This window comes from Myotis yumanensis, unplaced genomic scaffold (assembly GCF_028538775.1).
Source record: "Myotis yumanensis isolate MYYU_CA2020_CCGP unplaced genomic scaffold, mMyoYum1.0.hap1 SCAF_4, whole genome shotgun sequence".
Lineage (NCBI taxonomy): Eukaryota > Metazoa > Chordata > Mammalia > Chiroptera > Vespertilionidae > Myotis > Myotis yumanensis.
The window spans coordinates 99,839,455-99,865,690 of NW_027223755.1; the positions used below are offsets into that span (position 1 = coordinate 99,839,455).

The 26,236-nt window shown below is 42.7% G+C and overlaps 1 protein-coding gene across 2 annotated transcripts in view; it reads left to right on the forward strand.

Annotated features, from left to right (window-relative positions):
- Positions 1–24,334: 24,334 nt before the first annotated feature.
- The window catches only part of CREBBP (CREB binding protein), a 154,968-nt gene continuing 153,066 nt past the window's right edge, over positions 24,335–26,236 (forward strand). The window contains exon 1 of one of the 2 annotated variants that reach the window (XM_070413115.1): positions 24,335–24,520. In XM_070413115.1, coding sequence (XP_070269216.1) covers positions 24,436–24,520 — 85 coding nt within the window. In that variant the 5' untranslated portion in view covers positions 24,335–24,435. The remainder of the gene's footprint in view (positions 24,521–26,236) is intronic. The other variant, XM_070413114.1, reaches the window with a different exon arrangement.

The following is a 26,236-nucleotide window of genomic DNA, read 5'->3' on the forward strand; positions in this document are numbered from 1 at the left end:
TTTACATTTTTATTTCTTAAAACATTTTAAAATGACACACCTATTGTATGAGTATTTTATTATATATGTATACATTTTAATTGAAAATATTACCACAAATCATGAGTATATAAAAGGAAATAAAAGAAGTACCCTTTTAACCCAGCTGGTATGGCTCAGTGGTTGAGCATCACCCTATGAACCAGTAGTTAGTTCACAGTTCGATTCCCCAGTCAGGGCACATGCCCAGGTTGCGGGCTCAAACCCCAGTAAGGGGGCGTGCAGGAAGCAGCCAATGAATGATTCTCTCTCATCATTGATGTTTCTATCTCCTTCTCCCTCTCCCTTCCTCTCTCTGAAATCAATAAAAACATTTTTTTTAAAAAAATAGAAGTACCCTTTAAACTACAAATAGAAGGGAAATTTCTCAATGTGTATTTGAAAAAAACCTATACCTAACATCATATTTAGTGGTAAAAGACTGAGTGCTCTCTTCCTAATATCAGAATAAAAAAGAATGCTTGTTCTCAGTCAGTCCTTCTATTAACATCATACCAGAGGTTCTCACCAGTATAATAAAATAATTTTTTAAAAGCAAAAGTTATGCAAATTGAAAGGGAAGAAGTAAAACTATATTTTCAGACAACATCATGACCTATGAAGAACATTCTAAGAAATCTATAAAAGCTGCTAGAACTAATAAGTGAGTTTAACAGGGTTGCAGTAAAAAATGATTATTAAACAAAGATAAATTGCATTTGTATGTACTACAATATATAAAACTCTTAAATTATAATTAAATCAATTTATAATGGCATCCAAAACCATGAAACACTTAAGAATATTCTTTCTTTCTTTTAACTAGAATGTACTGACTTGATTAAAGCAATCCATGAATAGTCTTCACAATGGATATTTGAAGAGCATCTGGTCTGACATTAAGCCAGGGTTTGGTTCTTTTTTTATTATTAAGTTCAGAGAAGAAGAGAGAGGGAGAGAGGGAGAGAAACATCAATCATGAGACTCATTGATGGGCTGCCTCCTGTGGTTGGATTTACGTTTACCATTTTACCCTTTGGTTGCTGTTTGCCCTATTTTCTGTTCCAGTGTTCCTCCTCTCCTGCCTTCAGTTGCATTAACTGAATGTTTTCAGCAATACCTCTATGCAATATTTCTTTAGTGTCGCTTTAGGGATTGCAATGTACATCCTTAAATTTCCCCAGTCTACTTAGGGCCAATATTATACTACTGCACAGAAATGTAGAAACCTTTTAACTGTAGAGATCCATTTACTCCCCACCCCATCCTTTATGCTACAGTTGTCATATATGTTATATCTATGTCCATTGTAAACTTTACAATCTAATTCTTTAATTTTTACTTTAAATAGGTATATGCATTTTAACAAAATTAACAAAGGAAAAATATTATTTCATATTTACCCCCATATTTACCACTTTCAATGTTGTTTCTGTCTTGAAAATTTAATTTCCAGGTAGTATAATTTATCTTCAGTCTTTATAGAAAGAACTTCCATTTGCATTTCTATAGCAAAGATTTACTGGCAATAGATTCTCTTAATTTTATCTGAAAATATCTTTTTACCTTAAATATTGAAGGAGGTTTTTCACTGGATACAAATTTGGGGTTGATAGATTTTTTTTTCCTCTTAAAATTTTAAGAGTGTTATTCCATTGCACTCTGGCCTTCTCTGTTTCTGATGAGAAGTCAGGATAATCCAGATCCTTGTTTCCCTGTATCTGCAGTGTCACTTTTCTTTTGTCTACTTTTAAGATGGTCTCTTTATCTTTGGTTTTCAGCAGTTGGACTATGAAGTGCCTGGATGTAGTTTTGTTTGTATTTATCCCGCTTGGAGTTTTCTGAGTTTCTTGAATCTGTAAGTGTACGTCACCAAACATGGGGAAATTCCATCCATTATTCCTTCAAAAAATTTTTTTCTGACCATTCCCTCTCCACTCCTTCTAGGACTCAAGTTACTCTTTAGTTAGTTACCCCATTGGATCTTATCCTACAAGCCACTGAGGCTATTCTTATTTTTATGCTTTTTTTTCTTTCTATCTAAGCTTCAGTTTGGATAGTTTTTATTGTTCTGTCTTCTAGTTCACTGATCTTTTCTTCTATAATGTCTAATCTGCTGTTAAGCCCATCCAATGAATTTTTTATTAAAGACATATTTTTCTAGAATTTCCATTTAGTTCTTTTCATTGGTTTCTGTTCCTGTCCTCTTTCCTGAGATATTGTATATCCTAAATATGTGTGTATCTATAGCTATATAAATATTATATACATCTATATCTATATCTATATCTATATCTATATCTATATATCTATATATCTATATATAGATATATAGATATATAGATATATAGATATATATCCTTGAGAACAGTTATGTTATGGGCTGAATCATGCAACTGACCACCCACCCCCAATTTATATGTTAAAGCCCTAACCTCTAATGTGACTGTGTTTAGATAGCAGACCTTTAAACAGGTAAAATGAAATCATAATGGTAGGGACCTAATCCCACATGACTGATTTCCTTATAAAAAGAGAAAGAGACTCCAGGAATACACATTAGCACAGAGGAAAGGCCATGTGAGAATACGGAGAGAAGGTAGCCATCTGCACCCAACTCTGCTAGCACTTTGATAATGGACTTCCAGCCTTCAGAACTATGAGAAAATAAATTTCTGTAGTTTAAGGCATCCAGTCTGTGGTATTTTGTTATGGCAGCTCTAGGATGCCAATACAAATAATAATAACGGCTATAAAATCCTTGTCTGCTAATTCTAATGTATTGTTTATTATAGGGTTAGTCTCCATTGATTGTCTTTTCTCTTGAGAGTAGGACACATTTTCATAAGTCCTGTGTGTCTATTGAGAGTGAATTGTGAACAATATGTTTCAGAGACTCTGAATCCTGTTATTCTCCTCCCATGTGCACGCAGTGTTCAGGAGTGAACCAGAGATTTGGGTAAAATTTATACACAGAATGTGGAACATCTCTGTTTCTGTTCTTTCCAGGTTTTCCTCCTTTCTTTCCAGCAGCTATACTTGTCACAAATTGTCCTCAGGTTCTTCAAACCAATAAAGCTATGAGTTTTCTACTGGAGTTTTAGCCACCTGGAGTGACAGTTACTGCGGCCTTCCCTCAGGCTAGAAACCATGAAAAATGTGAAACAGCTAAAGCAGTTTCATTCTTTCAAGTGTTAATGCCCCTCCAGTATTGCTTTTGGTTTCTCTCCAGGGCTTTTAGATAATTGTTTTTTTTAATGTTTGGTACAGAATTTGTAGTTGCAAGCAATAGACGTTTTGACCCAATTGAAACACCTTCCCGTACCTGAATAGAAGTTGTTGGAATCAATCCAAGTGTTTCTACTTCTACTTCCTCCTTCTTGGTCTAAGCCACCATAGCAGCAGCAAAACTAAAGCAGTGACTTCCAAACCAGTTTTTCCTAGGACTCTCATCCCAGCCAGCTCATTCTCCACGTGCTTAGAGCACTTCAGTGGGTTGACCTTAGATCCCCTGTCCTTACTCTACACAAAGCTTAGGGTATTTCAGCCACTTCTGTTTTCAGTTGCCACCTCTTTGCTGATAACTCCTAAATGTGCACCTCCAATCCAGAACAATGCCTATAAATCAGCTGCCTGCTAGAACGTCCTTTTGCTTATGTCAAAGGATCTTTTGACTCATTATGTCCTAAACTAATATCAGTTCTCCTCTCAAAATTAGTTTTCTTGCGTCCCCTATCACAATGAATACCCTCACCAGTTACCCAGTTTCCCATATCAGAAATCTGGGAGTCATTCTTGATCCCCTCGCTGCAACACTTAATCTCCAAAACCTCTGGGTGTTTATTTCCTTTTTTTTTTTTTTTAACATTTTTTTTTAATATATTTTATTGATTTTTTACAGAGAGGAAGGGAGAGAGATAGAGAGTTAGAAACATCGATGAGAGAGAAACATCGATCAGCTGCCTCCTGCACATCTCCCACTGGGGATGTGCCCACAACCCAGGTACATGCCCTTGACCGGAATCGAACCTGGGACCTTTCAGTCTGCAGGCCGACGCTCTATCCACAGAGCCAAACCGGTCTCGGCTGGGTGTTTATTTTCTTAATCTCTCTCAAAACTACCCATTTTTCTCCATCTTCATTTCCACTGTTGCCACAGTCACTAGCCTGGGTTTTCAAGCAATAAACTGGCCTTCCTACTTCTGTTCTTGTCCCTTTAGTCCCTTCTATAGTAGCCGCAATGACCTTTTGGGTGTTTCTAGGTCCCTGACTTTTCCATACATTTTAAATTTTATTTCATTTTTTAAAACATTTTTTCATTTATTTCAGAAAGTAAAGAGATAAAAACATCAGCGATGAGAGAGAATCATTGGTCAGCTGCCTCCTGCATGCCCCACACTGGGGATCAAGCTCACAACCTGGGCATGGGCCCTGACCAGGAATTGAACCGTGACCTCCTGGTTCATAGGTCAATGCTCAACTACTGAGCCACACCAGCCAGGCTTCATAAATTTTTAATCAGCTTATGAGTTTCTTTCTAAAAGGCCTGATGGGCCCAGCTGGTGTGGTTCAGTGGTTGAGCATCGATCCTTGCACCAAGAGGTTGCTGGTTCGATTCCTGGTCAGGACACATGCCTGGGTTGTGGGCTCGATCACTGGTGGGGGTGTTCAGAAGGCAGCCATTTGGTGTTTACCCTCTTATTGCTTCTATCTCTCCCTCTCTCTCCCTTCTTCTCTCTGTAAAAATCAATTTTAAAAAATCTAAAAAAAAAAAAGAAAGGCCTGATGGGATTTTGATTGGGATTGCATTGATCCATAGATCAATTTTGGAGAAATTGACATGTAAATATTGAGTCTTCCAATTCTTAAATATGGTATCTGTCTTAGTTTCTTCAGGTTTCTGTAATAAAATACCACAGACTGAGTGGCTTACAAACAACACTAATTTATTTCTCAGTTCTGGAGACTGGAAGTTAAAGATCAGTGTGCCAACATGGTCAGGCAAGGGCCTGTATCCCCACACAGGGGAAGGGCCCCCCGCTGCCCCCACCTTCTAATACCATTTCATCGAGTGTTAGGATTTCAACATATGACTTTGGGAGAGACACATTCAGACCACACACAGTAACCCTCTTCATTTATTTGGTCTTTCATTTTTCAGAAATATTTTGCCATTTATAGGGTACAGGTCTTGTTCATCTTTTGTTACATTTATAGCTATTTCAAATTTTATTCTGCTTTAGATGTTATTGTTCATTAATGTAAATTTCCAATTTGTTGTTATTAGTGTATAGAAATAACTCACATATTAGTTCTAGAATGTATGTTTTTAGATTCCTTAGGATTTTATAGAGGCAATTATGTTGCCTGTGAATAAAGATACTTTTACTTTAGCCCTGGCCAGGGAGCTCAATTGGGTAGAGCATCATCCTGAAATGCCAAGGTTGGGGGTTTGACCCCTGGTCAGGACGCTACAAGAAGCAACCATAAATAAGTGGAGCAACAAATGAATCTCTCTCTCTCTCTCTCTCTCTCTCTCTCTCTCTCTCTCTTTCTCTTTCTCTCGTTCTCTGTCTCTCTCTCACTCACTCTCTCTCTCTGCCATCCTCTCTCTCTCTCTTTCTCTCTCTCTCTAAAAATCAACAACAACAAAAAAGATACTTTTACTTCTCCCTTTACTGTCTGTATCCATTTTATTTCCTGTCCATATTTTGTTGCACTGGATAGGCCCTCCATTACAATGTTAAATAAGATGTGTGAAATTAGAAATCTTTGCCTTGTACCTAGTCTTAGAGGAAATAATAGTCTTTTTCCACTAAATGTGATCTTAACTGTAGGTTTTGTGTAGATGTGTCTTATCAGGATTAAGAAGTTCCTTTCTATTTCTATTTTATTTCTGAGGGGTTTTTTTTTTTGTGTGTGTTTTTAATCATGAATAGGTTTTGTATTTTGTCAAATTTGGAGGGGTTTGCATCAGAAGAGATGATTACAGGTTTTTGTGTTCTGTGTTTGTTTTTACTATATATATTAATATGTTTTTATTGACTTCAGAGAGAAGTACGGGAGAGGTAGAGAGAGAGAGAAATATCAATGCTGAGAAAGAATCATCCATTAGCTAGCTGCCAGCTGCATGCCCCCCACTGGGGATCAAGCCCACAATCTCAGCATGTTATCTGACTGGGCATCAAACTGTGACCTACTGGTTCATGGGTCAACACTCAATCACTGAGACACACTGGCCAGGCTATGGGGGGTGTTTTGGTTTGTTTTTTAGTCAGTGTATTATGTCCTGGGGTTACCATACTAATTACCACAAACTGGGTGACTTTAGAAACAATAGAAATTTATTTTCTTGTAGTTCTGTAGGCTAGAAGTCTGAAATCAAGATACTGTGGTAGGCCCTAGCTGATTTGGCTCAGAGGATAGAGCATCAGCCTGCAGACTTCAGGGTCCCAGGTTCAATTCCAGGCAAGGGCACATACCCAGGTTGTGGGTTTGGTCCCCAGTAGAGGGCGTGCAGGGGGCAGCTGATCAATAATTCTCTCTCATCATTGATGTTTCTATCTCTCTCTCCCTTCCTCTCTGAAATTAATAAAAATTTATTTTTTAAAAAAGATATTGTGATCGTTTGTGTCAAGAAATTCATCCATTTCATCTAAGTTTTTGGATTTTTGGCATAATACTAGAGGCCTGGTGCACGACATTCGTGCACTGTGAGGGGGTGCTCCTCAGCCCGGCCTGCACCCTCTTGTAGTCCGGGACCCCTTGGGGGATGTCTGCCTGCTGGCTTAGGCTCCCTCCCCACAAGTGGTCCTAAGCTGGCAGGCGGACATCCCCCATGGGGTCCTTAGCACTGCCGCGGAGTTGAGAGAGGCTCCCGCCACTGCAACTGCGCTCACCAGCCATGAGCCTGGGTTCTGGCTGAGCGGCACTCCCCCTGTGGGAGCACACTGACCACCAGGGGGTAGCTCCTGCATTGAGCGTCTGGCCCCTGGTGGTCAGTGCACATCATAGTGACCGGTCATTCTGCCATTTGGTCAATTTGCATATTAGGGTTTTATTATATAGGATTCCCTTATTACCCCTCCACCAGAATAGGTATGCTTTCTCCTCTTTAATTCCTGACATTGGAAATTTCTCACTCTTTTTTTCTAAAAATGTATTAATTTTATTGATATTTTCAAAGAACCAGTCATTGATTTTCTCTGTTGATTTTCTGTTTTCTTTCACTGATTTCCACTCTTGTCTTTTTATTTCCTTCTGTCTTTATTTTATTTCCTTTTTCTGTTTATTTTGGTATTAATTTGCTCTTCTGTTTCTAAATACTAAGCATGGAAATTTAGATAATTAATTTGAGATCTTTTTCTTTTCTTTTTTTAAGTACAAGTACTTAATTACTAAAAAATCTCCTGAGCACTGGTTTAGGTACATCTCACACAGTTTTATTTTCTTTTAGTGCAAAATATTTTCTAATATCCCTATTGTTTCTTCTTTGAACAATTGGTTGTTTCAAGTATTCTCCAGATAGCTTTCTTTTTTTAATTTTCAGTTTTCATTATGGTCAGGAGACATATTTTATGGTTTAAATCCTCTGATATTTAGTCAAACTAGTTTTGTGACCCAGAATATGGCCTCTCTTGGTAAGCATATCTTGGTGGGTGTTTTAAAACAATGTGTATTCTATAGTTGTTAGGTGTAAGGCTCTATAAATGCCAATTTAGTCAAACTGATTGACAATGCTATTTAAGTCTATATCCATATTGAGTCTTTGTCTACTTGTTCTATCAATGACTGAGAAAGGAATGTTGAAATCTCCAAGTCTACCTGTGGATTTTTCTTTTTTCTTTTCCATTCTATCTGCTTTTGCTTCATATATTTTAAAGCTCCACTATTAGGTATATATATACTTTTAGTTTTATTATGTACTTTTAATTGACCTCTTTAATATAAGTATAAAATGTTCCTCTTTATCTCTTTTAATATTCCTGCTTCTGAAACCTACCTTGTCTCATATTAATATAGTTACTCTAGCTTCCTTTTGATTAGTGTTTGCATGATCTTTTTCTTTTATTTTTAATTATCTGTGTCTTTATAACTAACATGTAATTAGAAATAAACCATAGCTGCTGTGGCTCAGTTGGTTGGGCATTGTGCTGTGGACCGAAAGGTTGCTGGTTTAATTCCTGGTCAGGATACATGCCTGGGTTGCAGGCTTGATCCCTGGAAGAGGGCATTTAGAAGGCAGCTGATTGATGTTTCACTCTCACATATGTTTCTCTTTCTCTCTCCCTCTTCCTTCCTCTCTCTCTAAGAAGCAATACAAATTTAAAGAAAATATATTACAAATTAAATTTTCTTGTAAAAAGCATATAATTGTATCATGCTTTTTCACCCAATATGTCAATTTCTTCCTTTTAATTGGGGTGACCAGGTCATTTACATTTGGTATAGCTATTAATATGGAGCAGGGACTGATGAAATAGAAACCAAAGAACCAATAAAGTGGATCAAAGAAACAAAAGTTAGTTTTATATTAAAAAAATAGACAAAACTCTGGCGAGACTAATAGACACAAAAAGATAGAGACTATACAGCTACAAAGATAGCTACAGATATAGCCGATGTTTTAAAAATAAATTTCTGTGAACAACTCTTTACCAATACTTGTAAAAACAGATAAAAATAGGCATTTTGAAAAATGACAATACATGTATTAAGTTATAACCATAAAATATTTAATTCGGTAGTTAAAATTGAAAAAAGAACAAATACAACCACACACACAGTTTATGTTATAGATGAGTTCTACTGAATATTGAAGGAATGAATAATTATATCCACTCCTATACAAACTATTCCAGAAAAGAAAAAAAATTAATGAAGGAAAGCAATTTACTGAATGCTGATACACGGACAATATGAATAAGGATATGACAAGACAATCTCATTTATGAAACTAGATGTAAAAACCATAAGTAAGCATTAACAAACCAAATGCAGCAAAATATTAAAAATGATAATAACAGGAAAACAAATAAAGAAACTCACAATCAAATTATCATCATGAAAAGTTTATTCCAGGAATAGAATGGAGGTTTAACGTTAGAAAACCTACTAGGGTTACTTCACAGCATTAACAGATTAAAGGAGAAAATATATAGATTCATCTTAATGCTGAAAAACTCCTTGATAAACACTCTTTTTGATAACTCTCAGTAAACGAAGACGAGAAGGGTCACTTCCTTAAACCATTTCCACTGTTAGCACTCGTCCAAGCCACTACCGCCTGGCTTAATGTGCTATCTCCTCCCTGGACCTCTTGCTTCCAGCTTTGCCTACCTCCACCCCGCCCCTGCCCCAAAATACTGTCAATGAAGCATGCAAAGGTATCCTTTATTTTTAAACATCTTTGTTGAGACATAATTCCCTTATAATACAATTCACCCATTTAAATCATACAGTTCAGTGGCCTTTAGGCTATCCACAGAGCTGTGCATCTATCATCACAATCAATTTTAGAACATTTTCATTATCCAAAAAGAAATCACACACCCAATAAACACCAATTCCCCATCCTCCATCCCCCCACAACCCTAGGTAACTACACTTTCTATCTCTATAGGTTTGTCTATAGAGACTGAACATGTCATATAAATAAAATCATACAACATGTGGTCCTATGTGACTGGCTTCTTTGGCTTTACCCATTGTTTTCAAGGTTAATCCATACTGTAGCATGTATCTGCGTTTCATTCCTTTTATTGCTGAATGATATTACGTTGTATGAATATACCATGTTTTGTTTACCTACTCTCAGTTCGTGAACATTTTGGCCATTATTTGGGATGATGCTACTATGAACATTCATGTACAAGTTTCTGTGTGGACAAATGTTTTCATTTCTGTTGGAAATATACTTAGAAGCGGAATTGGTGGGTCAAATGGTAATGCTATGTTTAATCTTTTGAAGAATTGCCAGACTGTTCCAAAGTGGCTGCACGATTTTACATCTAGAATTTCGGCACATCTTGCCAACACTTGTATGTTCTGTCATTTTGATTATAGCCATCCTGGTGGGTGTGGAGTGGTATTTCACTGGAGTTTGATTTGTATTTCCCTGATGGCTAATGATCCTGAGCATCTTTTCATGGGCTTATTGGCCATTTGTATATGCTCTTTGAAGAACTGTCTATTTAAATCTTGGCCCATTTAAAAATTGGGTTATTTATCTTTTAATATGGAGTTGTAATAGTTCTTTATATATTCCAGATACAAGTCATTTATCTAATACATGATTTGCAACTAAAGGGATCCTTTTAAAAGTTAATTCGGATTACGTCATTCCTCAGCGTTGGAATTTTCCAATGTCTCCCATCTCACTCAGAGTAGAAGCTCAAGTCCTTAAAATGCCCTACAAGACAATGCAGAAGGTCCACCGTTACGTCGCTGACCTCATCTTCTATCACTCACTCTCACTCTCTCAGTCCTTCCCAGTCATTTGTCTCCTCGCTGTGTCTAGAACATGTCTGGTCTGCTGTTGCCTTTGCCCTTTGTTCATTTGTTTCCTCTGCCCGGAGGTCTATTCCTCCAGGAGCCCTCACAGCTGACCTCCTCCTAGTCTCTGCTCAAATATCACTTTTTCAATGACAATCTTATTTAGAAATTTCCCTCACCTCACATTCCCAATCTTGTTTTTACCATGCTCTATATCTTTTCTAAGTAGCCATTTATCCTTTTCTAACACAGCGTAAAATTCATTTGCTATGTTTATTATTTATTAGCTGTCTCCCTATAGCAGAATCTCTCCATAAGGATAGGAATTTTTTACTGTTTTGTTCACTGATGTATTGCAAGTTTCTAGAACAGTGCCTGACCCACAGAAGGCTCACAATAAATATTTTTAAAATAAACAATGACTGTAAAAATGGGAGAGCCATGGATAGTTTTGAGAGAGGAGTCATGGTCTGATTTATGTTTTCAAAAAATCATTGTGAACATTGTGTTGATTATAGACTGTAGAAGGGCAAGGAAGAAGCAAGACGATCAGTTAGGAAAGTATTGCAATAATCTAGGCAAGAGATGGTAATTACTTGAACTAGAGTGGTAGCAGTGAAGTGATAGAGAGGAGTTAAATTTTGGATACACTTCTTTGGTAGAGCCTAAAGCAGTGGCCAGCAAACTCATTAGTCAACAGAACCAAATATCAACAGTACAACGATTGAAATTTCTTTTGAGAGCCAAATTTTTTAAACTTAAACTATATAGGTAGGTACATTGTTATTAATTTAATTAGGGTACTCCTAAGGCTTAGGAAGAGCCACACTCAAGGGGCCAAAGAGACACATGTGGCTCTCAAGCCGCAGTTTGCCGACCCCGGGCCTAGAGGATTTTTAAATGAGTTGGATGTTGGGTGAGAGAAACAGAAGTATCAAGAATTACTCTACTTTTTTTTTTTGCATAAGTAACTTGAAAAACTGAGTTGCAATCAACCAAGAATGAAAAGACATTGCGTGAAACAGGTATTGTGGAGGGAATACGAAGAGGTTAGTTTTGGAATTTGTTGATTTTGAGGTATCTATTTTATCTCTATCTGGAATTCAGGGGAGAAGTCGGAGATAGAGATATCAATTTAGAAGTCATGGGCATTTAGATAGTATTTAAAGCCATGAGATCAGATAAAACTACCAAGAATAAGTAAAGAAGATAGAGAAGATATCCAAGGAAAAGGACTAAGCCCTATAACATTCCATCAAGAACTAAGAAGAGGAGGAACCAGCCAAGGAGACTGAGAAAGAGAGAACAGTAAAACTAGGAAGAAAAGTAAGAGTGTGGTGTCCTAAGGACTAAGTAAAGAAAGTAGATCAAGAAAGAGGGAGTCATTGGCTGTGTCTGATGCTGTTAATAGGCCAAGAGAGATAAGAACTGAGGATTAACTATTGCATTTGGCAACTTTGAGGTCATTGATGTCCTTGATCAAGGCAGTTTTCATGGAACAGTGAGTGTGAACGCCTATCTGGAACGGGTTTAAGAAAAAGTGTGGAGCTTTGGCTTCCTGCATGATTAAGTAAGTGTGTATTGACTAGCTCCACAAACATAACTGACCATAAAACTAGAGAAATATATGAGGCAACTGTTTTCAGGTATTGTACATCAGGCAGTGCAAGACCATGTTCCCTAAGAGAAGGGAAATTCATGAGTGAGCCCCACAATTGCCAGGCTCTCTGCTGCAGAACCATCTCTTAATCCAATCAAAGAGCTGGATTCTTAAAAAGCATAGTGGCCACTCTAAAATGAGGAAACCGGAGGGGAATCAAAGATGGCGGCATAGGTAAACACCGGAGACTGCCGCCGTGGACAACCACTTCAAAAATACAACTAAAAGTCGGAGCGGACATCAACCAGAACCACGGGAAGGCTGGCTGAGGAGAGTCTCTTCAACTAGAAGCAAAAACAACAGCATTCCGACGCTCAGCGGAGGCGCAGTGTGGAAAATTTAAAGGTACGGCGGTGCGGTGGTGAGGGTGCGCGCGCAAAGAGGGCTGACGGCTGAGGGCGCGATTGTCGTTTTCACTCAGGAGCGAGTCTCAGACTCTGGGCTACAGATCCGGGCGAGTCTCTAGGGACCCAGACTCAAACGGGAGAAGCGGGACTGTCTGGCTACGGCCCCTCCGAGGTTTGCAGCGATTGCTGGGTCAGAGAGGCAGAGCCCCTGGGGACGGACTGAGAACAGCCATAGCTGCTCCCTCCCCCCCGCCCTGTTGAGCCCGCCCCGCCCAAACCCTGCGTACAGCCATTTGCCGATCGCCTCAGGCAAGGGCTGGACTAGCGCCATCCCTGAGGACTGAAGTTTTCCCACAGCTGATTTCCACCGCCAGTCGGCCTGGTGGTCAAATCCCTCTAGTGTTAACTACAACAATTAAGGCTTGGCTAGAACAAGACTGCGCACAGAGACCACAAGGGGGTGCACCAAGAAAGCATAAAAGATGCGGAGACAAAAAAACATGACAGAAATGGAGGATATGGAGCTAAGAATCGCAATTTTGAGGGCTTGCCATAAATTTGTGCAGAGCCTCACGAAAACTAATGAGACCCTCGATGCTACGATAAAGAAATTAGAAAGTAAGCATACACGGACTGAAATAAAGAATATTATACCCAATAGCAGACCAGAGGAGCACAAGAATCAAACCAAAGATTCGACAAAAAATACCCAATTGGAAAAGCAAAATGAAAAAAGAATCCGAAAGTGTGAAGATAGTGTAAGGAGCCTCTGGGACAGCTTTAAGCCGACTAATATCAGAGTCATTGGAGTGCCAGAAGATGAGAGACAGCAAGATATTGAAAACCTATTTCAAGAAATAATGGCAGAAAACTTCCCCCACCTGGAGAAAGAAATGGACTTACAAGTCCAAGAAGCGCAGAGAACCCCAAACAAAAGGAATCCAAAGAGGACCACACCAAGACACATCATCATTAAAATGCCAAGAGCAAAAGACAAAGGGAAAATCTTAAAAGCAGTAAGAGAAAGAGGCTCAATTACCTACAAGGGAATACCCATACGACTGTCAGCTGATTTCTCAACAGAAACTTTGCAGGCCAGAAGGGAATGGCAAGAAATATTCAAAGTGCTGAATACCAAGAACCTACAACCAAGACTACTTTATCCAGCAAAGCTATCATTCAGAATTGAAGGTCAGATAAAGAGCTTCACAGATAAGGAAAAACTAAAGGAGTTCATCACCGCCAAACCAGTATTATATGAAATGCTGAAAGGTATCCTTTAAGAAGAGGAAGAAGAAGAAAAAGGTAAAGATACAAATTATGAACAACAAATCTGCATCTATCAACAAATGAATCTAAGAATCAAGTGAATAAATAACCTGATGTACAGAATGAACTGGTGACTATAATGAATCAGGGACATAGAAAGGGAATGGACTGACTATTCTTGGGGGAAAAGGGGTGTGGGAGATGCAGGAAGTGACTGGACAAAAATCATGCACCTATGGATGAACTCAGTGGGTGGGGAGTGAGGGTGGAGGGTGGGGTGGGAGCTGGAAGGAGGGGAGTTATGGGGGGAAAAAAGAGGAACTAATGTAATAATCTGAACAATAAAGATTTAAAAAAAAATAAAAAAAATAAAAAATAAAATAAAATGAGGAAACCGAAATTAGGGCTCAGCAGATCTAAAGTAGCTGAAATCTGTGAGTGAGGCTGAAATCAGAGAGGAGGAAGCTCAGGAGAGAGAGGGGACCTCATTAGTCTTGGGGAGGGGGTAGTTTCCAATGAGTCCATGATTGGGGCTGGGCGGTACATGTGCAGGGTGAAACTACACCCAGGCTTACAGGAGGGTGACTGTTCCCAACAGGAGGGTCAAGCAGCGCTGGAAGAAGAGCAGTGCTGGCAGTATTGGAGTTCTGGTCCTGCTTGAGTAGAGAGACTACATTAACATCTCATCAAGACTCCTGGCCTCCAGCTCAGACATAGACCTTAGCTGTGAGAACCGTGCCGTAGAGCAGGTGTCAGCAAAGTTCTTCTGAAAGGGGGCGGACAATAAACATTTGAAGCATTGTGGGCTATCTGATCTCTGCCCCAGTCTTCAGCTCTGCTGTTGTGGTGTGAAAGCAGCCATAGACATTGCATAATGAATGGATATGGTTGTGTTCCAATAAAACTTAATTTACAAAAAGCAGGTGAAGATGGGAGAATTCGGCCTCCAGGTTGTAGTTTGCCAAACTCTTTTCTAGAATAAGATCGTACTCTAGACTCATTCTAACAAAGTCCAACACTAAACCACAAAAAGATCCACAGCAGAGGCAGAGTTTGAAGGTTGAATCCTGCCAAGTCAGAGGGGCTAGAGAAAACCCTGAGTTTCTAGAGAAAACAAGCTTTTGAAATGCAAAGTGATCAGCCAGGAGTAGGACTGTCTGCTGGAATAAGAACAATACTTTTCAGAACAAAATAACAGAATCCATTATCTCTACAAATGTATTAATAACAATATCTATTCTTCAATCAAAAATCACTAGACACACACACACACACACACAAGAAAACATGATCCAAAGTCAAGAAAAGTAGCAGTCAATAGAAACTGAACAAAAGATGGCCCAGATATTGGACTTAGCAGACAAATATTGTAAAGCAGCTATTTGCATATATTTTTAAAGAAAAGTTAGTCCAATTAATTAAAAGAAAATTTGGACTTTAAGAGTGAACCAATAGCGAATTTTAGCAGAGAAATTGAAAATATAAAAGAAAACTAAATGAAGGTTTTAGAACTGAAAAAATAAAATAACTGAAGTGAGCAAAAATCACTGGATGGCCTTACCAGTAGATTCGATATGACAGAAGAGTCAGTAAACTCTGGAGAATGAAGAAAAAAAGATTGGAGAAAAATGAACAAAACTTCAGGAACAATATCAAGCAATTGGACATCCATAGAAATGGAATCCTAGAAAGAGAATAGAATCATATGGAGGCAGAAAAAAAATAAAACAAAAGCTGAGAGAATTTGTTGCCAATAGACCTGCAATGTTAAGAAATGCTGAAGGATATCCTTCAGTCTTACAGAAAATGATTTCAATGGGAACCTAGATCTACAAGAAGAAATGAAAAGCTGAAAAAAGTAAATAAGAGGGCAAATATAAAAGATCTTATTTCTTCCTATAATTCACTATACAAGCAATTGACTATTTAAATAACAATAACATTGTTAGGTGAGGTCTATTCATGCATGTTGAATAAAAAACATGACAGCCCTAGCTGGTTTGTTCAGTGGTTAGAACTTTGACCTGCGGACTGAAGGGTCCCAGATTCGATTCTGGTCAAGGGCACATGCCCAGGTTGTGGGCTCGATCCCCAGTAGGGTGTGTGCAAGAGGCAGCTGATCAATGGTTCTCTCTCATCATTGATGTTTCTATCTCTCTCTCCCTCTCCCTTCCTCTCTGAAATCAGTAAAAAATATATATATATTTTAAAACACATGACAATAGGAAGGGGGATGGGTAAATGGAATTTTGAAAAAAGAAAATTGGAGGAAAGAAATAGGAGACTACATGTATGGACAGTTTTTAAAAAATATATTTTTATTGATTTCAGAGAGGAAGAGAGATAGAAACATCAATGATGAGAGGATCATTGATGAGCTGCCTCCTACACACCCTCCACTGGGGACCAAGCCTGCAACCGGGGCATGTGCCCTGACTGAATTGAACCGTGACCTCCTAGCTCAGTGATGGTGAACCTACGACATGCATGTCAGAGGTGACACGCGAACTCATTTTTTCGGTTGATTTTTCTTTGTTAAATGGCATTTAAATATATAAAATAAATATCAAAAATATAAGTCTTTGTTTTACTATGGTTGCAAATATCAAAAAATTTCTATATGTGACATGGCACCAGAGTTAAGTTAGGGTTTTTCAAAATGCTGACACGCCGAGCTCAAAAGGTTCGCCCTCACTGTCTTAGCTCATAGGTTGATGCTCAACCACTGAGCTATACTGGCTGGGCGGGACAATTCTTAAAAGGAGTTTTCAGCAAATGGAGCTGAGATGTGGGTGGTAACTGACAGGAAGTGGGGTCAAGAAAAATATTTTTTCTTTTTTTTTTGAAATGGGAGAAATTAGAGCACATTTATATGCAGAAGGTAATGATCTAGTAGAGAGGGAGAAATTTATTTATTTTTTATTGATTTCAGAGAGGAAGGGAGAGGGAGAGAGAGATAGAAACATCAATTATGAAAGAGAATCATTGATCGGCTGCCTCCTGCATGCCCCCCACTGGGGACAGGGCCTGCAACCCCGGCATGTGCCCTTGACCAGAATCAAACCTGGGACCCTTCATCCAGAGGCCATCACACTATCCACTGAACCAAACCAGCTAGGGCGAGAGGGGGAAATTGATGACAGGTCAGAGAGAGTTCTTGGAGACATGAACTTGAGCAGGCAAAAAGAAAGATAGATCTCGAGAGTTCAGAGGTGGAGGGATTGACTTTAGGTACCAGCACCAGCAAGAAAGCTGGTCGTGTACAGGCACTGTGTCTCAGGGAGCATGTGGAAATTTTATTGTGATGGGTTAAGTTTTCTCAACAAAGTAGTAAGAATGCATCAGCTAAGAGTGAAGAAGCGGGAAGAAAGTGTTGGAGTTTTGAGGGGAGGAAAGTGGCAGAGAAAACAACTCTGGAATTGCAGTATGATTGCCCAGTGACAGTAAGCCCCTACTCAAAATTGTGATGACTAAGGAAAGCCACACCAGTCAGTGTGGTCACAAGCTTTTTCCAGCCACGTGCAGCTCTCGGGCGCAAATGAAGAGCGGGCAGGAAGCTGGAGTCACCCCAGGTGGTGGTTTTGCCAAGCAAGAACAATAACGTGCCAGGAAAAGGGAGCATGTCTGAGGCAGTTGACCATGGAATTCAGGCTGGGAAAGAAAGGAAAGGTGGAGTCTAAGGAGGCGAGGAACAATGGAAAGGGACAGTATTCATGGACTGAAGGTCTTCAGAGGGCCTAAGTATTGTTGAAGTCAGGATGTGATAGAAAATGAGATTTTAAAAAATAAAATTTAAAAAATGGGAGGAGATCCAAGAATGGAGTCAACACCTCTACTCTGAGCTCCCGCCCTCATCCATTTCCTCTGTAATCTCACCTCTTTCTCCCTCAGCCTGCCCAGCGACTCCAGCCTCCCTTGCCTCCTTTCTCATCTTCAAGCAGCCAAGGACATTAGTGCTGCAGGGCCAGAAACTGACTGAGCCCTGCGCCTGGAGAGTTCTTCCCAGGAAATTCACACACTCCTTTCCACCTAGAAGTCTTTCCTCCAATATTATTTTCTCAGCGAGGCTTGATTGACTCCATCACCTTATTTAAAATTGCACCTATCTCCACACTGACACTCTGAATCCTCCTTAACCTACTGTATTTTTTTTTCTGCACAGTACTAATCACCTTCTCACTTATACTGTAGGTTTACTCATTGATTACACTCCGGTTCTCTCTCTGCCTACTAGAATGTAAGGTTGTGAGGGTAGGGACCTTTGTTCTGTTCACCATTGTATCCTAAGTGTGTGGTATGATGCCTGGCACATCATAGGTGCTCAAAGAATATTTGTGGAATGAATGAATAAACCTACAAAAACCATCATTCTTATTCAAGTCAGTAACAAGATGTAGATGCATCCATTCCTATTTGTATTCAACGTTATTCTGGAGGTTCTAGCCAGCAGTATGTAACAAGACAAAGAAATGGAAATTCTGAGTATTGGACCGGCAAAACAAAATTTTCATTCTTTTATTTTTTTAACACATGATCTGATGGCCAACGTAGAAAATCCAAGAGATTCTAGAGAAAAGTTATTAGTATTGTGAGAACTAATTAGAGAGTCTTAGCAAATTTGTTGGATCAGCCAAAGATGTGCAGGCCCTATGGGAAAAAGTATATAAAACTTTATTACAAGATAGAAGAAAATGTAAATTTAAAAACAGCTATATAATGTTTGTGGATGGAAAGACTCAATATTCCAATAGTTTAGAAACTTTTTATTATGGGACGTTAAATAATACACAAAGTACTTTTATATAATGAATCCTCATGTGCCCATTGCTCAGCTTTCATAACTATCAATTCCTGGCCAATCAGTTTAAAAAATATATTTTTATTGATTTCAGAGAGGAAGGGAGAGGGAGAGAGAGATAGAAACATCAATGATGAGAGAATCATTGATGAGCTGACTCCTAAACATCCTCCACTGGGGACCGAGCTCACAACCCAGGCATGTGCCCTGACCAGGAATTGAATCAGGACCTCCTGGTTCATAGGTCAACACTCAACCACTGAGCCACACCGGCCAGACTCCTGGCCAATCTTGTTTCATGTTTCCCCATCTACTCCTCCCAGGTTATTATATTTCCCCATTTACAAATACCTCAGCTTGTGCCTTTAAAATACAAGGACTATTTAAAAATATATAATGACAATATCATTATCACACCTAATCAAATTAACAATGATTTCTTAGTATCATTCCATACCAGTCAATATTTCAACTTCTAATTGTCTCATTATTTTAATTTGTGGGAATCAGGGTCCATACAACATCCACATGCAATGGTTGTTATTTTAGACAGGATCAAAAATGGTCAAGTATTGCCTGGCTAGTGTGGCTCAGAGGTTGCGTGTCAACCAGGAGGTCACGGTTTGATTTTGGGCTCAATCCCCAGTAAGGGGTGTACAGAAGGCAGTCGATCAATGATTCTCATCATTGATGTTTCTATTTCTCTCTCCCTCTCCCTTCCTCTCTGAAATCAATAAAAATACACACACACAAAAAAGTCAAGTATTGGCAGTTTCATATGGTTTGACTAAACAAAAATCCACATCTGATATGGTAATGATATACACCGACTTCAGGAAAGTGGCAATTTTGGGGGGAGGGAGGCGGGAAATGGGAGTGATGGTGGCTTCAGCTCTATCTTTGACATGCCCCTTTGAGTTCTTGCAAGTGTTAGACAGAACAAAGATCTCAAGGTCTGGGCAGTCTTAAATGTTATTAGAGAGAGAGAAACATCAATTCGTTGTCCCACTTATTTATGGATTCATTGGTTGCTTCTTGTATGTGCCCTGACCCAGGACCAAACCCACAACCTGCTATGTCAGGACGATGCTCTCATTAATGGAACACTCGACCAGTGCAACATGTTATTTCTTAAATAACCAAAAGGTCTGATGTGGCAAAATGTTAACATTGCCTACCTCAATAATGTAGACACAAGTGTCTATGTATTATTTTTTACAACTTGTTTGACATTTTCATGAGTAAAAATAAAAACCATGAATGGGAGAAGAGGAAGCCAGTTGGGTCAGTATAGACAACTTGGTCAAACAGCTTGACTGAGAATGGAAAGGATGGGGCAGTGTGAGGGTTAACTGTGAGATTGTTTATTGCAGAGAAGTCACTGCAGGGAGGGGGTAAGAGATTAAAGGTTCAGGAGAGGGGTGGTGGGAAGCTAAGTCACAGCAGAGAGACAGGAGTGTGTGAGTGAGCAGGAGCTGGTGTGGGGTGAAGGTTGTGGCCTTTGCTTGCCCCCCACCCCCCAGTGTGAGGTATCCACAGGGGTCGGAGGCAGCAGGCAGCTGGTTATGCAATTGGAGCTTTTGGGGGAAGTCTCTCCCTTCCTCTCGTTCTAGTTCAGCCTGTGAATCTCCATCTCTATTTTCTGCCTGCCAGTTCATCCCTAACACCCCCCCACACCCCCGTTGGGAAATCCCAATCACATCAGATCCTCCTGGACCCTTCCTCTTTGCGCCACCAAGCAGATCCCTGTGTGCTCCCCCAACCTTGTTTGTTCCTGACTTGTTTCCTTCTGCTGGGAAGCAGGGGCTCCTTCTGTCATTCCTGGTCTCTCTTCCTTCTTTCTAACTTGACATGTTAAGAACAAGCTTTACTGAGATATAATTAACATACCATACAATTCACCCATTCAAAGTATACAATTCTGTGGTTTTTAATATGTTCAGAGAAGTGCAACTATCATCACCAATAATTTTATAATATTTCATCACCCCAAAGGGAAACCCCATATCCTTTAGCTACCATCCACTATCTCGTCCCTCTCCCCAGTACCCCCTGCCCTGCAACCACTACTCTACTTTCTGTCTCTATGGATTTGCCTATTTTGGACATTTCATATAAATGGAATCATGCAATACATGGTCTTTGGTGATTGGCTCCTTTCAAGGTTCATCAATGTCATAGCATCTATTAATACCCCACTCCTTATATGGCTGAATAATATTCCGTTGTGTGATTGTAACACATTATGTTTACCCATTCATCAGCGGATGGATTTAGACGAACTTTTCTAGGGAAATCTTTCCTGATTTACTTCTACCTCTTGTTCCTCTCCACCACACCTTCTCTCGGCCCCCACGCATTCTGTAAGTGGGGATTCCTTGGTCCTACAGCCTCTGAGGTCTTTGGAAGGAGCAGGCAGCCTTAGGTTTGCAACCCAGATGAGCCCATTACTGACTGAGTGACTTGCCCTCTTCTAGGCCTTATTTCCTCTTCCATAAAATGAAGATAAAGGTATTTCCTTCTAGGATTGTGGGAAGTGCTGATCCAAGTGCAGCATTTGGCCTGGCATACAGAAGGCACTCAAACAGTGTTGAATCCCTTTCATCTGTCAACCTTGAGCCCCAGCTAAGTCTATGCAGGCAGAAACCATACATCTGCCCTTGATATTCCCCCATCAGTGTCTGAGTACAATGTTCTTGGATGAGAGTCAGACCAAGGGGAGAATAAATAGGAAGAAAAGAAAAAGCAGATATAAGGAAATAACAGAGGAATTGATAAAAAATTATACAAATGTGATAGATAAAGGGAGTGCTGGGAAGGTATGTTTTAGTGTTGAGAATGGTTAGGCAGGAGGAGCATGGGTTTGAAGATGTGTTTCTGGCCTGGCCCTGATATGTCCAAGTTATTTACCTCTGAGTCATTGGGCCTGGGTCCCCTCAGTTTCTCCCTCTGTAAAATGGGGCATGACCCATGCCATAGCTGCCCACTGATGGGGGGATAGTACAAGCTCATGTGCACTTGGCTGTACAAACTATTTACTGAGGGGCCCTGAGGGCCAGATGGTGACCCTACCTAACCAAGGCAGGCCCCCGCTGAGGCTCCTCAATGACCTGACATGTTGTCCCCTCCGTGGGGTAGTAGCCTGGAGCTGCCTTGAGTTGGAACCCACCCTTCTTAGGGGCCTGGAGACTTCTAGGTCTCAGGGGGACCTGACAATGTTCACTCACTCATTCATTGATTCATTCATCAAATTCTCCTTCTTGCATACTTCTGTTTATGGTTTCCGGTGCTTGCTATTTGGCCTCCTTGAATATATAGGAATTTCTTTTTTTGCCCCCAAACAGCAAAATGGCAATGACCGCAGGAGATTCTCAAGGAATATTTGATGGATAAATAAAAACACGAATGGATAACTACATGTAATGACACAGGTATGTCCAGGGTGCTGTTGGAATCTTTTAAGCAGGGCTTCCCAGAGTGACATTTGCACCGGGCCTTGGAGTTAGAGTTTGCCAGGCATATGTATTCTCAGCCTAGGGAACAGCATCTACAAGAGCATATAAAGCCCTGAACGATGGGAGCTTCCTAGTGGCTCAGTGGGTGAGGGGAGGTGACGGTGGAATGGAATGAGGGGTGGGAAATGGAAGGGACAGATGCAAGGAAGGGGTGGGGCAGTCCAAGAAATTGAGCAATAGAAACAGAAAAAAGGAGAAAGATCAGTCTTGACACTCGAAGACAATCTCTCCTTAACTATATATATGACATTTTAAACAGACTGTCCATGTTTTTTTTTTTTTTTTTAAAGGAGAATATGTATTCTATGTGTTGGAGCTATTTGTTTTAAACCGAGTTCTTTCCCTCCTTTTCCAGGAAGTTGACGGTGGTGCTCCGCGGGGAGAAATGTGCAGCGCACAGGGCATTTAAGTGCTGAGCTGCCCCGTGGCCGCCGGGGATGCTGGACGACTCCGGGGCGGTGGGCTGGGGAGCGAGAGCCGTCTCCCCAGGTAAAGGCCGCGGGGAGCCGGGGTGCGTGCAGGGTGGAGGGAGGGAGGGAGGGAGGAGTCTCCCGTGACTCACGGGTTTCTGGCTTAGGCAACAAGGTTGCTGGCGATGCCTTTCAGATAAGGACTTCGGGATGAGTTTTCGGGAGGAGATCAAACTGCGCAGGGAACACGGCAGACTCCTGCGTGGCTGTCCCGCGGGAAGTGGCCGCACGGGCCGGTCTCCACGGGACCCCGCCGCCTGTCGGGGGCCCCGTCGGAGTTCCCAAGCGGTGGCCGGGGCCCTGAGCTCCGACGCCAGGGGCCTTCCGGGCCCTGCGCGGGCCGGCCGTGCCCAAGCCTAGGGCGGGGCAGCGCGCACCGCCTCCCCTGATAGACGCGGGCGTCGGCCCCGGGGACCCCGTCGTCGTGCACTGCGGCTCAGGAGTCTTGCGTTCCCCGCACTTCACTTTCGGGGTGGGGCTCGAACCCTGGTCCTGCCACTTCCTGCCTCGGTTTCCCCATATGCACGAGGTCGCAGGCGGACCCGAGGGCGGTCTGTAACCTGCAGAGGCCACGACACGTCGCTGGCACCTGGCGAGGCAAAGGGACCGGGCCTGCTTCGGGTCGCCCCGGACGTCGCGGGCAGGGAAGCCAGTGGCCGCGACCGGGCAGTCTCCCCTAGACTCTAGGGCCAGAGGGACCGTCGGGCCCGGCCGGCGCCGACTCCGCGCCCGGGGGTTTGGTCCGCGGCCAGGCTGCCGCCCCCGGCCCTGGATGGGCCCCGCAGCCCAGTTGGAGTCGGAACAAAAGTGGAGGCCGGGCCGGGAGCCCGGGGTGCCGCAGGCCCGGCCGCCGCCCCGGAGCCTCGCCGCCTGACACTCCGCGGCGGCGCCTTCGGCCCTTCCGCCCGAGCGTGCTCGGCTCTTTCCGCCGCGGTCGCGCAGGTGGAGGAGGCGGAGCGGGGGCCGTGCGTGGTGACGCCGCGGGGGGGTGACGCACTGGCGTGCCCCGCCCCCTCCCCCTCCCCGTTCAGGCTCTGGAAAGAGAAGAAAAAAAACTTTCTTTTTTTTTTTAATTGAGGAATCAACAGCCGCCATCTTGTCGCGGACCCGACCGGGGCTTCGAGCGCGATCTACTCGGCCCCGCCGGTCCCGGGCCCCACAACCGCCCGCGCACCCCGCTCCGCCCGGCCGTCCCGCTCCGCCCGGCCCTCGGCGCCCGCTCCGGCGGCCCCGCTCCCCTCTCGGCTCGGCCTCCCGGAGCCGCGGCGGCGGCGGCAGCGGCGGCGGCGGCGGCGGAACGGGGGGTGGGGGGGCGCGGCGGCGGCGGCTCCGCTTCGCGCATTGTTTTTCCTTACGGCGGCCGGCTGCGGGCGGGGAGCGGAGCCCGGAGCCCCTCGGTCGTCGGGCCGCGAGCGAATTAATTAAGTGGGGCGCGGGGGGGGGGGGGTAGTGAGGCGGCGGCGCGGCGGCGGCACCATGTTCCCCGGGACTGCCTAAGCCGGCCGGCCGGGCGCCGTCGCTGCCTGCCGGGCCCGGGGGGGCGGCTGGGCCGCCGGGGCGCCCCCGCCGCGGAGTGTCGCGCTCGGGAGGCGGGCAGGGGATGAGGGGGCCGCGGCCGGCGGCGGCGGCGGCGGCCGGGGGCGGGCGGTGAGCGCTGCGGGGCGCTGTTGCTGTGGCTGAGATTTGGCCGCCGCCTCCCCCACCCGGCTCTGCGCCCTCCCTCCCTCTCGGCGCTCGCTCGCGGCTCGCCGCTCGCGCTCGCTCCTCTCCCCTCGCAGCCGGCCGGGGCGGCGCCGACCCCTGCCCCGGAGCCCTCGCCGGCCCTGCCGTCCGCTCTCGGGGCTGTTGTCGAGAGCAGGTGAAAATGGCCGAAAACTTGCTGGACGGACCGCCCAACCCCAAGCGAGCCAAACTCAGCTCGCCCGGCTTCCCGGCGAATGACAGCACAGGTGAGGAGGGGGCCGGGCGGGGGCGGGGGGCGCTGTCAGATCGCCCCGAAGGCGAGGGCCCCCGGAAAGCCGAGCTCGGCGGCGTGCCGGCGGAGCACCCCCCTCTTCCCCCCGAGCGGAGCCCCTTCCCCGGAGCCCCGCCGGAGAGGGGAACTTTGTGGGGAGACTGTCCCGGCCCGAGGAGCGGGCAGATGCCCGGTGCGCTCGGGTTTCCCGGAGTTAGTGAGCCCTCCTCGCGTGCAAAACCGAATGGCACTTCCAGGGAGAGAAAGTAAAGCGGAGCGTGTTTATTTGCGTGGGGATCCCGTCCGCCTCCCGCGGCCGCCGTGTGTCAACACACGCGTGGCTGCCGGGGGTGACAGCGGAGGGGGAGTTAGCGTGAGGGCTGGAGCGGGGACGGCGCAGCGGACCCCAGGTGTTTTCTGAGCCGGTGACATTCCCGCTGCTGCGGCCAGAAGACGCTCGGCGGAGCCGCCAGCCTGTGAGTTACAACTTAGAAGTTTCTTGGAGTGTTTTTGAAAACTCTTTGTTGTTTGGTCACCTAAATCGTGCCCTCTTTTCACCACCCCGAACTTCGTTAGCAAGATGTCCTAAAAGTTGCCCTGGTGTGTTTAATTTCACAAAAGTGTAACTTTAGAAGTAAGTTAAATAGAGCAGATTCGCTGGGGCTGCAATCACCATTGGAGCGCATGTTGCTTTTACAGTGTAGGTATGTAAAAATCAAGAAATTATGATTTCTTAAAAAAATTTTATCAGGATACTGAGTAAATCTTTTTTTTTTTTTTTTTTTTTTTTTATTAACCAGCTTCCTTGAAAACTTTCTTAGGTACTCATCATTTGCCTAAGAGAAGTATTTTAGTTTTCCATTCATTTAATGATTCTGGGTTCATCTGGGCTGGTTCATGGTAGCATTGTGAACCAGTTGTATTTCCTCTTTTAGAGCTCTTCTTTGCAGTAAAAACTTGCCGCCGCTTGGGAACAGTTCTGTCTCCGGTGTAGCTTGCATTTCTCCAGTCCCATCTTGCAGTAGCAGCATCTGAAAATCAGTTTATAATGAATGGGTCCAAATTGAATTACATTGCTGTAGCAATCCCTTCATATTTGTAGCAGACAACAGCTGTTCAGCTTCTGCAAATATTTCTATGACTGACCACTAGCATATTTCTACGAGTGGTCTGAAAAAATCTATTTCTGTTTAAACAAAACTTGAATTTTATGGTTCCGGTTTTAATACAATTCTTACATTATTAGTTAATGTAGAAGTAAGACAAACAACTTTTTTAATAAAAAAAATCTGTCATAAGGAGATTCTTGTCTAATTAAAATGAAATTTGTTAAACAGTGGGAAGGAATAAATAAGTTTCATAGAATATAAAAGTCTCTAATAAGACTTAAAAACTGATAAATATTTGAGTTCAATGTTAATTTTATAAAATCAACTAATGTGAAGTGAGAAATGTGATTTAAACGCCCTTTTACTGCAGAACAGATCTTTGCTTGATTAATCTTGCCATGTTTGAGTGAAATGTAGATCATACCAAGCAAGTTCAGCTTTGAAGATTGTTCTCTGAAACAACTTTTTGGATGGCTTTTTCAGCTTTGCTATTGTTGAATGAGGGTATTGCAAATTTTGTTTTATACAGAGGAAGAAATTAGTAACTAAGACTTAACAAAAAGGCTTGTCCTACTATATACATCTAGCTGTTTCCAAGATAG